This window comes from Mustela lutreola, chromosome 4 (assembly GCF_030435805.1).
Source record: "Mustela lutreola isolate mMusLut2 chromosome 4, mMusLut2.pri, whole genome shotgun sequence".
Taxonomy (NCBI): Eukaryota; Metazoa; Chordata; class Mammalia; order Carnivora; family Mustelidae; genus Mustela; species Mustela lutreola.
The window spans coordinates 55,837,443-55,851,030 of NC_081293.1; the positions used below are offsets into that span (position 1 = coordinate 55,837,443).

Below are 13,588 nucleotides of genomic sequence, written 5' to 3' on the forward strand. Positions count from 1 at the left end.
TCACTTGACTCCCACAGGACTGTGCCCCGAAGGAGAAACCTCCTCCAAAGACCCACCATGGCCCCTTCTCTGTGGCGTGTTTCCCTCGGTGCCTCCCAGCGTTTGATCCCTCCTAGGGCACATGGGCTCAAGGCAGCTGGTGCTCAAAACTCCTCTGTGGGTCTTGCTCAGACCCCCAGTAGCAGGTTGAACTGTCATAGTGGGGCAGAGCAGAAGACCTGCTTTCCTCTCCAGTGTAGCCCTGAGCTGGGATGTGGCAGGGTGGGACCAGCTGTCCTTAGAAGGTCTAGGCAAGCGTGCATTGCTCCAGGAGGATCCTTGGCAACAGAAGACCCGTTTCTTTGCTCTATTACTGCGTGTCAAAGCACCCTAAGGTTAATTGGTCTCAAACAACAGTGTGCTATTCCTTCCAGCTCTGTGGGCTGACTTGTCTCTGCTGGCGGTTCTGCTTGATAGTGTAGACTGAGGTCACCTGTCTGGGCAGGGAGGCCCCTCAGCCTCCAGGGCCTCGATCCCTGTGGGATCGGATCTGCTTGGACTTCCTCATGGCACAGTGGCTGGACTCCCCAAGGAAGGAAGTGTGGGTAGTGCCCAGCTTGATGGCCCCGAAGTCACGTCTGCTGCGTTCCATGGGTCAGAGCGGTCACAGGGCCAACCCAAGTTCAAGAGGTGGGAACTAGGCTCTACCTCTTGATGGGAGTTACTGCAAAGTCTCAGTCCAAAAGGCCTGAAGCACTAGAGATCCCACCGAGCCATCTGTGGGTGGCTTTCAGGATTTCTTAGCTGGCCCTCTGACGGAGGACACTTCTGCCATTCCTTATTTGCTCATCTGTCTGCGGCCGCACTTTGCCAGCCACTGTGCTAGGACCCTGGAGGAACTGGTTTACCACTGGGGTCCAAAAACCTCGCCCTGGCATTTCCCAGCTGTGTGACCTTGGGCAAATGATTGAACTGCTCTGAGCACTCCACTCCCCGTCCATTTCTCTAGTCACTGTAAGACTGTAAGGCTTCCTTATACACACACAGTACAGTATTCCAAGGGTCAGAGAGGGAAATAGGGGAGAATAAGTCTCCTTCTTATTCCCATCTCCAGATACCCATTTCCTCCACCCCTAGGCAACTTTTCCAGTTCTAGAGATAATCCATGCCAGTGTGAACATAAATGTATTTAAATGTTGGTCACATTTCCGGTGTACTGCCATGGGCAGGTACTAGGAAAAGCACTTGGCAAGTATGAAGTCATTTAAATCTCAACCTTGATCATCGCTTTGTTTCTGATGAGGAACCTGAGGCAGGGTCGGGATCAGGAACTTGCCCCAGGCCTCACATCGAGGAAGGAGGGTTGGGACTGCGGGCCCACAGCCAGAAGCCCGTTGTGGAGCTTCTTGTTTTGCTACTGGTCTTTTTCACTTAGCAGTATATTTTAGCAGGTGGCCCCTGTTGGTACAACGAGACTCCCCTTATTCTTTTCCTGAGGCAGATGGTTAGCAACTTGGCTTTCATGAGTTCCAGACCTGGTTTCCCTCCCCTTCCTTGTGTCCGTCCATGCAGATGTGGCTTTTAGAAACCTGACTTGTCTCTTGGCCCCTCTGTTCGCTGTGGCCAGCAGCTGTCTGTGCCAAGCGTGGGCCAATGGAAGGACACTGACGGCCTCACCCCACCAGCCCGCCGCGCCGCAGGGGGCCCTGGCAGGCAGGAACATGATTGCTCATTGACGCAGGGTCACGGCCAAGGTCCTCAGCGGGCAGGTGTTTCTGGGGCCGGCACAGTCCCTTGCTGCCTGGCTGCCTAATTACTGCAAGCCGGCTTCATCTGCCCTTTCATGGAATCAGCAGGCTTCCTCCATCCCCTGGGGTCAGTCCAAGGCCTCGGAGTCCGACCTGGCTGTTGTCCAAGATGAGGAGAATGCAGAAGTAATAAGAAGAACTTGGGGGAGGAGAGGTCCATTAAGCAGACACCAGAATGCACACTTCAGCAGGGATGATAAATAAGGGAATGTCATAACGAGCTGCTCCTAGACCGCGGACAGTGTTGGGAGCTGGATGGAATAGGTTTCCTCCCAGAGCCCCCATCCATGCTGGGAGCCCAGGTAGTTGGACTCTGAGCCCTGGCTAAGAGAGAGCAGAAAGAAACACACGGCGCCCCCACTCACACAGCCCTCATGGGGCCAGAGGACCTCAGCCCTCTGCGTCCACAAGAGAGACTGGCCAGGCCGGTGCACCTTTGTGACTCAACAATGTAGAAGTGTGTCGTGGCCCCCAGGTTAAGCAGCAGGGCCAGCCGTGGCTGCTGCGGTGGGTTTCTGGAAGCTTAGTCCACCAGCGCACCGGATAGCTGGGGTCTCGCCACACCTTTGTTCTTCCTCTGACGTGGATACATCAGAGAACACCTCAGGCATCCAGGGTAGGGCGCCATAACGTCCCGGGGTTAGACAGGGCTAGAACTTGGATGGGTGTGGTGGATTCCATCCCAAGAAACCTGTGTGCTTTGCCCTCCCTCCCCTCTTAATGGGGGCCGGGGAGCTGCTGCTCCTTGGCTTGGTTCCTGCTCAAAACTCACCAAGTCCACTGCGAACAATGTGGCATTTGGAAACTCTGTAAATTCCCTAGCCCAGCTAGGGGTGACACGCAACTGACGAATTATTGAACACTGCATCTGAAATTCATGTGCTGGCTAATTGAATGTAAATTTTTTTTAAAAAGCAAAAAAAAAAATACACTCTCTAGGCCCAGTTGATTTCACTGGAGAACTCTAGGAAATGTTTAAACAAGAACTAGCATCAATTTTACATAGCCTCTTCCAGAAAAGAAAAAGGAAGGGCATTCTTTCCAGCCCATGCTATGAAGCCCGTCGAGCTATGATTTCAAATTTAGATAAAAACAGTCATCAAAGAAAACTATCAGCTGGTGTCTTTCATGAACTTAGACACAGTAATTTTCAGCAACACATTAGTGATCAAATACAGTAAAGTATAAAAAGCATTACGTGCCACAGCCAAGTGGGATTTATTCATTTTTCCAGATGTGCAAGTGGGATTTATTCATTTTCCAGATGTGTCATTTGAAAAGCTTTTGAAAAATCAGTGTTTTCTATCACATCAAAGACTAAAGAAAAAGAATCATGTGATCCTATTTGTTGATAAAGATAAAGCATTTGACGGACTAGGAGTACAAGGGAAGTGCCTTAAATTGGTGAAGCCCATCTATAAAAATCCTATAGCTAACATCAGACTTAATGTTGAAATGTTTTCCCTGTAAATCTGAGAACAAGGCCAGGATGTCTGCCCCCATCCTGAAAGTTTTAACTACTACACCACACAAGATAAAGAAAGGCATAGATTAGAAATTACGAAATAAAACTGCCCCTCTTTGGGGCACCTGGGTGTCTCAGTCGGTTAAGTGTCAGCTCAGGTCATGATCTCAGGGTCCTGGGGTCGAGCCCTACATCAGGCTCCCTGTCTGTGAGAAGCCTGCTTCTCCTTCTGCCTCTACCCCTTTCCCCTGCTTGGGGGCATGCTCTCTCTCTCTCTCTCTCTCTCAAGTAAATAAAATCTTTTTTTAAAAAATTGCCATGATTTGCACATGACATGATTGTCTGCATAGAAAACGCCAATGAATCTACAAAACAAAATAAAACAAAATCAAAACAAAAAAACCCTCCTAGAACGCATTAATGAGTTCAGCAAGCTCCCAGGGATACAAAATCAACACAAAACATGCAGACTTACTCTCGAAATGCTTCCCTTGGCCTCCTATCTGATGGAGAGTAAACCCACTGTCTTCCAGACGTCTCTGGGGTCCTGTCTAACCTGGTCCCAGCCCCCCCAACAGTGTTCTTCTTTTGCTCCCCTCTCCCGACACACTGCCCCCTTTTCTGTTCCTTGGATGTGTCAGGTCTTCCCTACTTTGGGGCCCTGTATGTGTGATTTCCTGATAGCTTTCCCCTGGGCTCTTTCCTTCTCATTCTTCACTCTGATCTTAAGTGCCTTCCTAGCCATCTGAAATAATCTTACTTATTTATTTGTCCCCCCCCACACACACACGTGTATAAGCTTGTTAAGGGGAGACACTAGTGTTCCCCACACCCTCCCCATGGTCATGCAGCAGTTAACCCCATGGCCGGTGCCCAGTGAGTGGGGGTCAAGTGAGGGCGTGTGGGCTGTTCCGGTGGCACCGTGTCTCAGTGACTTTCCCATAAGTCACGTGTCCCAGCCGCACCCACCTTTTCTTTTATTTTCCCTTTCGATTCCTGCTTTAATGTTTGCTTTCAATTTGGCTTCCAGCAAAGGCTCCAAATTCCAAGAATTAAGTCTCATGGGTCTTATACCTCCTTAACAGAAAGAATGCCATTGATTGAGGGCTTTTACTTTTCAAAGGGTGTCCATTTCATGTTCAAGTGCCAGGCTGAGTGTCTAGGGGCTGCTTAACTAATCCTATCTATCAGGCATCCTGTCTGCAGTTCACAGCCCTCTGTCAGGGCTCCCTCTCAGCCCTGCTGTCCACTGCACGGGAGACCTTCTCAGGGGGCCTCAGCAGGAGGCCACAGACACAGGAGGAGAGGGACTCCATCCAGGTCAGAAGTAGGGATTTGCCCAGTCTATTCTCTGAGAACAGCAGGGTTAGAGAAACAGCGCTGGAAAAAACAAGGTGCCCGAGGGGCCCTCTTCTCTCGGGGGTTCAAATCCTGGTTTTGGGAATTGGGGGAGGAAAGTCAGACCTGGGGGAGAGGTTGGGGTTTGACCTGGGACACATTACTTTATCTCTCTGCAAACTGGGGCTCATAAGTTATGAGAAAATGAACACATTGATTGCAGGGAAGCCCTGAGAACAAGTACGTGAAACACAGCAGTGCTCAAGAGCTTTTAGTGTCCTTATTACTTTTTTTAAAAAATATTTTATTTATTCATGTGAGAGAGAGAGAGAGTACAAGCAGAGGGACAGAGGCAGAGAGAGAAGCAGGCTCCCCACCAAGCAGGGAGCCCAATGCAGGACTCGATCCCAGGACCATGGGATCATGACCTGAGCCGAAGGCAGACGCAACCACCCAGGCATCCCATGTCCTTATTACTTTTTGTTATCAGCCCCAGACCCCATGAGCTGAACTTTTGGTGTCCAGCAGGAGAGCTCTTTCCTGGAATCCCTCCCCAACTCCAGCCTAGTACCACAACACTTAGACAAGGCAGCAGGAGCCCGATTTACCGATTCACCGATCACCCAAGGGGCCAGACACAGACTCGGCCTCTCAGGAGCACCTCCAGCCCCCCTTTGAAGCTCAGCAGTGGAAAGCCCCGCTTGGGCCCCAGCTTCAATGCAGCCCCTTTGATGAGCTTAAGGCCTTTAAGGACCCATCCACCAAGGGTGCAAGATCTTCCTTTCCTGGGGCCTCACACTTTTCAGAAAAGTTTCTGAGCTGTGAGAGAGGCCACCTTCCCGGCAGATCCAGCCCCGCCTCCTTGCTGGAGCCTTTCCTCTTTAAGAGCCTGCTGCTAAAGAAGGCCGGACTTCAGAGAGCAGCCTTTCCTGGGGGGCTGGAAGCTGGGGCCGGGCTGACTGTATCCACAATTTTCTTAATCTTTAGAGCTGTGATCCCCAGAGGATGCAGTAACCGATACCTTGGAAGGCTGCCTAAGCTCTGTTGAGTGAAAAAGGCGGGTCTCAAAAGAGTGTATAGTCTATGATTGCATTTTTAAAAAACATTGATTGATTGATTGATTGATTGGGGCTGGGGGAAGGGTAGAGGTAGAGGGGAAACAGACCCCCTGTTGACATGGGGCTCAGTACCTGAGTGGAAACCAATGCAGGTGCCCCTACATTTTTGTGTTTTTTTTTTTAATCTATCCATCCGTCCGTGAGTATATACTTAAAAAAATATGGAAGAATGAAGAGCAAACAACTCTGATACTCTCTAGGGGTGGAAATACTTGGGAGTTTCATCTTCTTCTGCCCTGTGTTTTTGTGAGGTCTTTATTTCTACAACGAGCATGCACTGCTTTTGTAAGCAAGAATACGCATCTGAAGTTCAACAGATCATATCAGTCGGGATGGGCTGGCTGCACCTCAAGAACCAATAATCCCAAATCTCAGGAGCTAAAACAACAAAATGCTGTAGTTCCAATGGGCATGGTGTTTGGTTTCTGCAACAGTGATCAGACCCGCCGAGTGCTAGGCTTCCTGCTGCCTTCAGTGATGACCGAGGGCTGGGCCCTGCATTGCCTTTAGCATCGTGATGGCACAGACAGGGTCTCTGTGCAGATGCTCCCCATGTTCCTGGAGATTCATAGACAAGGGAAGGGGAAATGGAATGAACACCCCCTATCCTCCGGGAAGGGAGAGGCATCCAGACACCAAGATGGGGCCAGGGCTGGGTGGAGCGGAAGGAGGGGCGGAGTCTGAGGAAGGCTGAAGACCCGTCTATGGGAAGCCCGTTTGGCACAGGCTCAAGGCGAAAGAGCAAGGTGAGCCCCTCTGCTGGGAGCCCTGCCAGGATCAGCCCAGGGTGGGGGTTCCCCCAGAGCCAGGGAGCTAGCAAGCTTTTTATCTGACTGATGGCACTCTCATAAATGCTCTGCATGTCCTGCCCCATCTCTTTCCTGCCGTTCAGTAGCTTTTCTCTGCGTCTCTGTCTTGCCCCAGCTATGACTCAAGGGCTCTGCATATATTCTTCCCTCTCACGCTCCTAGAATGAACGTCATCGGGAGGCTTTTGTAGAATCACCGGAACCTCCTCTTCCAGCTGTGGGAGGAGCAGGTGGACAGGAGCTCTCTCTGCCTGGGAAGCTCTGTACACATTTCTTGAGCCGGGCCTGGAACTATGAACAGTGCTATGGGTTCAGTAGGTGGAAAGACCTGACCCTTATCAAATCCCTGCTCTCTCCAGTTCCTGGTTGCCCTGGGGCAGGGGGCCACCACACACCTATGATCTGGGTTTTCTGGACTGTAAAATGATTTATGTCCTTTCTCTTTCCTATATCTTAGGCAAGGACAGAGTTAAGTGTGTATTGAGCACCTGCTATGTGCCAGGCTCTGTACAAGTATCATCACCTTCAATTTTCCTAGCATCTTGGCAGAGGTGACTTTTATCATCTCTTTTAGAGATGAACGAAATGACTCAGAGAGGTTTGGCGATTTGCTCAACATCACACAGGTAGGGAGTGGGGCAACTGAAATCTGACACTGGATCTGTCTCATTCCAAAAACACTGTGGGCTGCTTCCAAAAGGGTGGGTGAAGGACTTTATAAGCAGAGTTGAATGCAGAGAATGATGACAGACAGACCCATGAAAGACTTAACTCTTCCAAGCTTTACAAAATGTCAAGTCCCTACCTGTGGAGGGCCTAGGTTATCAGAAGGCCAAGACTGCACCATCACCCAGCATGATTAATTAAAAAGTACAAGCCCAACAAGACATTCCTGCCTCCAGAAAGGTTTGCCTGAGAACCACTCTGAACAGCAGGCTCTTCTTCCTAAGCTCCTTTGGCCCTAGGGACTTTCTGTTTTGACTCCATTTGGTTGGACCCCATTCTGGGAAAAGGCAACACTCATTCCTATCAAATTTCAGACGGGTTGTTCACATTCACACACACCATGATTTGGGGTTAGCCCTGTGTCAGGCTGGAAGCAGCAAGAAGAATTTGGGGCATTTGTGGTCAAGTCAGCCTATGGCAATCTTTTTGTTCCTTATCTGTCAAGTCTTTTCAGAGCACCCTCTCCGAGTCAGGCCTGGTGCTGGGCACCCTGTAGCTGCCTGCAGTGGTGGCTGCTTCTCCCAGTTCTGAGGCAGTTTGGGACTGTCATTAGACTCAGGTCCAAAATGCTTTCATGAGAGTCTCTCTCTTTTTTTTTTTAAATAGCATTTTGGGACATGTCAAAAATTGAAGATTGGCGCTTGGGTGGCTTAGTCGTTAAGCATCTGCCTTTGGCTCAGGTCGTGATCTCAGGGTCCTGGGATCAAGCCCCACATCGGGCTCCTTGCTCAGTGGGGAGCCTGCTTCTCTGTCTCCCACTGCTTGTGTTCTCTCTCTTGCGGTGTCTCGTTCTGTCAAATAAATAAATATTTTTTTTTTTTTAATTGAGGATAACGGGGCGCCTGGGTGGCTCAGTGGTTTAAGCCTCTGCCTTCAGCTCAGGTCATGATCTCAGGGTCCTGGGATCGAGCCCCACATCGGGCTCTCTGCTCAGTGGGGAGCCTGCTTCCCCCTCTCTCTCTCTGCCTGCCTCTCTGCCTACTTGTGATCTCTCTCTATCAAATAAATAAAAATCTTTAAAAAAAAAAATTGAGGATAACAAAACCAAGAAAGGGGATATTCCTTTCCCTGCCCCCATTGCTGTGATGCTGGGCCGTGCTTCTCAGCTCCCCACTGCTCCCCAAAGTCCTCCGTGTTCACTGTCACTTCAGGCAAAGAGCATTCTCTTCCAGGTTTGGGCAGTTAGAAATACACACCTAGCAGGTAACTCCTTTCTAATTGGACTTCTGTGTTCACTGGCAGTACCTGACATCATCTGCTACATCTGTCTGTCCATCTGTCTGTCTCACATACTTACACAGGGCTGACTGTGTGCCTGGCGCTATTCAGAGCCTTTTTCATGTATTAATTCACTTAAATTCACAGCAGTCCTATAGAAGAGTCCAGTACTGTCCTCATCTTACAGATGAAGAAATTGAGGACAAGATACACAATTTGCCCAAGGTCATGTAATCAGGAAGTGGCAGAGCCTGACTGAACCTACAGGTTCCAGACCCTAGAGCCTGGCACGGTCACACACGTACCGTGTGGCCTCCCCTGTCTACGTGGGGCTGTACCCCAGCCGCATCTGTGTCACCTAGCGGGCAAGAGCTACTGGGGGAATGTGGCATGTTCCGGAGGGGAAGGTCCAGCACCCAGGTGTGGGAAGGCCTTCCCAGAGTTGGCATTCCTGACCATGGGAATGAAAACAAACCTGGGGACGGTTGACATCTGCCACCTCTCTGCTAGAACACTGACCGGCACGTGCTACTGAGCTTAGCACATGGCGCCGTGCCCTCGAGACTGCCGTCTTTGTCACCAGCAGCTACCTCGTGGGGGCCGGACAGGCTCCCTGAGGGACCTGTGACAGCCTGCACTGGCAGGTGGCCTGCGAATTGGGGGTTTGGGGGTGTGGCGACTACCAGACCACACAGAGTGTGGCAGGCAGATTCTCAGAAAATGATGGCTCAGGGAAACATACCCACAGGAACCAAACAGCCAGGAAAATTGGGCCAATTCTCATCTGAGAACAAATGTCCCTTCTAGGCATGCGGCTTTGGAGAGCCTCTGGGAGCAGCCAACCCCCTGCCCTCCACTCTTCCACCCTCCGCTGGTGTAAATACGCCAAAGACCCAGAGTCCTCATCTGGGCTCAGCGGCCAGTGAACGTTGAGTAACATTACTCTTATGCAAAGTAATAGCAACTTTTCTCATTTTAACGTAATAAAAACCGACTCAATTTTAAGAGAAAATGCATGCGTGGAACAGAAGTTTGGCAAAATTGTGAGGGTGATACTCTGATTCATTGGTTTATTCATTTGCACATTCTTCCAACACGGAGTCCTCCACGCAGACCGGGCGCTGTGACGTGGGCACCTTTCCGCAGCAGAGCAAAGCCCCAGCATCGTGCGGCTCCGGCCGTAACAGGGGAGACCGTGTGCCAACAGGTCAGCGTTAGGTGACCATGGATGCTGTGGAGGGAAAGACTACAGGGGAGAGGGCAGAAACCCATGGGAGGGGACCCTGGAATAGATACAGTGACACTGGACAAGGACGAGCGCTGCAAATAAACCAGTCAGGAGCATTCTAGAGAGGACTACAGGTGCAAAGACCCCGAGGAAGCAGCATGCTTGGAATGTCTGGCAAAGGCAGGCCTGGGAAGCACTGGCCCGGATGCTCTCCGGCATCCCTTCCAACATAGCGACCTTGTAAATGTGATCTGGATAGGGGTGTTTTCTGGTTTAAGGCATGGCCATCTAAGAAGTTCGCTGCTGGGGAGGCCCTGGGTTTGTGGGGGGTGAGCTGTGGTTCTGCTGATGGAGCTTTGGGTTCAGGATGTCCCCAAAGGTGGGAAAATGAGAGGCAGACCAGTTAGGCCCCTCGCTTTATCTGTGTGCCCCCAGGGTTGGGGGTGGGAAGAGCCGTTAGTTGTCTGGTATTTGCTGAGTGACCACCACAATGTGCCCCTCAGAGGGCTGGGTGAAGGGGACAAAGATGAATCAGGTACAGTTCCTGTCTCCCTGAGCCCCAGCATGACAGAGTGGGCGCCCGGGTGTGGCCGGTACTCAGATGTGTGGGTACAGAGAGTGCACGGCAGGGGGGGGGGGTGCAGGGCGAGGGGCTCTGCCCTCACTACCAAGCCCTGGGAGAGGCCTTTGGCACATGAGAGCAGCTCATCTCCCACAGCTCAGGGCTGCATCCTGGAGGACCCGAGGGAGGAGGGAGGAGCACAGCCAGACACATAATCACTGGGGCATAGTGCAAAATGAAAATGCAGGATCCTCATTCAAAAAGCAGGAGAGAATTGCCATTAAAGGTACGTAGCGGGGCGCCTGGGTGGCTCAGTGGGTTAAGCCGCTGCCTTCGGCTCAGGTCATGATCTCAGGGTCCTGGGATCGAGGCCCGCATCGGGCTCTCTGCTCAGCAGGGAGCCTGCTTCCCTCTCTCTCTCTCTGCCTGCCTCTCCATCTACTTGTGATTTCTCTCTGTCAAATAAATAAATAAAATCTTTAAAAAAAAAAAAAAAAAAAAAAAAAAAAAAAAAAAGGTACGTAGCGTTTCTCTTCTTCCCGAGGTCGCTCTCAGGGCGTCACGGTGCTTTTCATTTGCCACTGAAGGTCCTTCTGTGTAAGGAGAAATTAACACTTCAAATGATTCGTGTGAATTTTACCTTTCATCTTTAGACTATGCACTGCTGGTTTGAGATACGGGTATCAGAGCATCGAACTTGTATGCATTAAGAAATTACACAACTCGTATTTTGTGACCCATTTCTAGAGGGTGCCTTGAGTGGGCCAGGACAGATTCAAGCCAGGCTCACGAAGTTTGGAGGGAGGGAGGCAGGGAGGGCAGCCTCTCGTCAGTGCGTAAGCCCTTCCTGTCCCTGTGACGCAGGATACACGTGCATGAACCTTCAGGCCTGAGGGCTCCCATGGTGTGCAGGACCCCTGAACTCTCCCCAACCAGGGATGGGATTTGGAAGGCTCAGCCCACATCTCAAGCATCTTTTTTTTTTTTTTTTAAAGATTTGTTTATTTGAGAGAGTAAGAGCATGTGTGAATGGGCAGAGGGAGAGACCCTCAGACTCCCCGCTGAGCACAGAGCCTGACACAGGGCTTGATCCCATAACCCCAAGATCATGACCTGAGCTGAGATCAAGAGTTGGATGCTTAACCGACTGAACCACCCAGGCGCCCCTTAAGGATCTTTAAGCCTCTACCTCAGGACATGCTCAAACCTGGGTCGGGGTGGACGAGAGGCTCCCTCCCGCCTGGACCCAGTCCCCAGCTACCCCCTACCAGATACACTTTGGTGAGGCCAGCCCAGAGGCAGGGAGAGTCGGTTGCTGAGAACGTGTCCTCGGGAGGCAGGGGGAGTCCTGACTCTCCATGACCCCATCTCTATTTATCAAACACAGATTCCAGGATAAAATTAAGACTTTCAGAACGGCAGCATAGAACGTTCAATCTCGGGTGTGTGACCCTTCTGAGCCTAGGACCCCACGTGACTGCACCAGTCCCAGGCCTGCAAAACCAGCCCTGGGGAGAAGAGTGAGGTTGTTGTTCAGGTCCCTTGCCATTTCTGGGCCTCGGTTTCCTTTAGCTCAGACAAGGTGACAGGATGTGCCTGAGTCAGGTAGCAAAGGAGGGGGGGACGACAAGGTCCCATGTGGACGGGGCTGGGAGAGCAGCAGGAACCAAGGCCTCTGCTGGCCCAGCCTCTTTATCCCAGGCTTGTGATGGTTCTGCCTCTCTGTCTCCCCTGTTTTCCTGCTGCCAGCTGGCTTCCTCTGCTGCCAGCTGGCTTCCTCTGTTTCCTTGGGCTGTTTCCCAGTGTTTATTGAGCATCTACTGTGTGCCAGCCGTGTGCGAAGCCCTTGGCACTCCCCCATCTTCCTAGAGCCCCGTGCTGCGATGGGAACGGCAGTGTGTATGAACGCTCACTGTGTGCTGGGTACCACACCATATGCTTTACCCACGCCAACGGAGGGCCCTCCCCGATGACAAACAGTACGAGGCCAGTGGTAGTGGTATCGGTCCCCGTCTGCAGATGAGGAAACTAAGATGGAACGTGGTTCCATTTCAGGCAGCACAGCTGGGATGTGAGCCAGGCAGTGGGGAGCGCAGGGCCCTGCCTTACTCTTGGTTTCTGCCCCTCATCCCTCTCCCTGCCCAGGCTCCCCTACGCCCTGTACCCCGGCTTCTGGCTGCAGAGCACAGCATTCCGGCTTCCCCGACCCCCAGCAGAGGGACTCCTGCAGAGGACCACCCTCGTCTGTGGCTGAGCAGGGGAGCCGGGTCACATGACACAAAAGGACCTTGGCTGGTCCTGGTGGCTCCTCGAGCAGGGAAGATGCTAGAAAGTGATGTCCCTCGGCTGAGCTATGGATGTGGGGAGTCCAGGGACTGCCCACCCTGACCTGTCCTGTGAGGCCCAGAGTTGAGGCCTCGTCTGAGGGAGGAGTCAGCCCATCCTGACCCTTTCACCACTCTCTCTCTTTCCCCCACAACGGCAGAGCTCCGCCTGGAAGGGAACTTCCTGCACCGCCTCCCCAATGAGGTCAGCACCCTGCAGCACCTCAAGGCCATTGACCTCTCCCGGAACCAGTTCCGTGACTTCCCCGAGCAGCTCACCACCTTGCCAGCACTAGAGACCATCAACCTGGAGGAGAATGACATCGTGGGTGAGTGGCCCTGGCCATGTGGCCTCTGCAGCTCCCACTGCCTGCACTTCCTCCCTCTGAGGGGGACATGGGGCTTTTGGGTTAGACTGTCACAGACAAGAGGGTAAGGGTGAGCTTTCTGGTTTGAGACACCTGAGCACAGGCACTGAGCCTGGGAAGGGAAGCATTAGGAGACCCTGCCGCCTGCTGGGACTGGGGTGGACCACTGCTTTCACCTGGCAGGTGGAAGGCCTTGGCTTCCTCCTGGCCTGCCCTGAGCCAGCACACTGCCTTGGCCTACAAGCTCTGTCTCACTTCTCTGTCTGCCGGCTCAGGCTGCCTCCCAGACTCTCCAGCTGGGACCCTGTATCCATGTACTCCCCCTCTGAGGGCCCCCGTCTCCCCCCACCCTGGCCTCCACAGTGAGCTCTAAATTGTTAGTACCCAGGAGCCACTAGGCAGCCGTGCTCAGAAGAGCCTCTGGGAGCTTTCCAGTGCACACACACACTCGCCCCAGAGAACCCGAGGGTCTCCCTCCCTGGGCTCAGAGCACCTTCTGCCTCCTGCAGAGGGCAGGCCCAGCGAGTGGTCCTTTCCTCCTCCTGAGGCTTGTCCATATGAGCATCCTCTCCCACTGCTGCCTGATCTCCCCGACAGAGGAGCCGCACCTCCTCGGCTCCCTCCTCCAGCTGCCTTGGCTCCCTCA

The 13,588-nt window shown here is 52.3% G+C and overlaps 1 protein-coding gene across 8 annotated transcripts in view; it reads left to right on the forward strand.

Moving 5' to 3' along the window:
- The window catches only part of LRRC20 (leucine rich repeat containing 20), a 111,254-nt gene that overhangs the window by 71,439 nt on the left and 26,227 nt on the right, over positions 1 to 13,588 (forward strand). For all 8 annotated transcript variants that reach the window (XM_059170033.1, XM_059170029.1, XM_059170032.1 and 5 more), the window contains one exon: positions 12,736 to 12,903. In XM_059170033.1, coding sequence (XP_059026016.1) covers positions 12,736 to 12,903 — 168 coding nt within the window. The remainder of the gene's footprint in view (positions 1 to 12,735; positions 12,904 to 13,588) is intronic.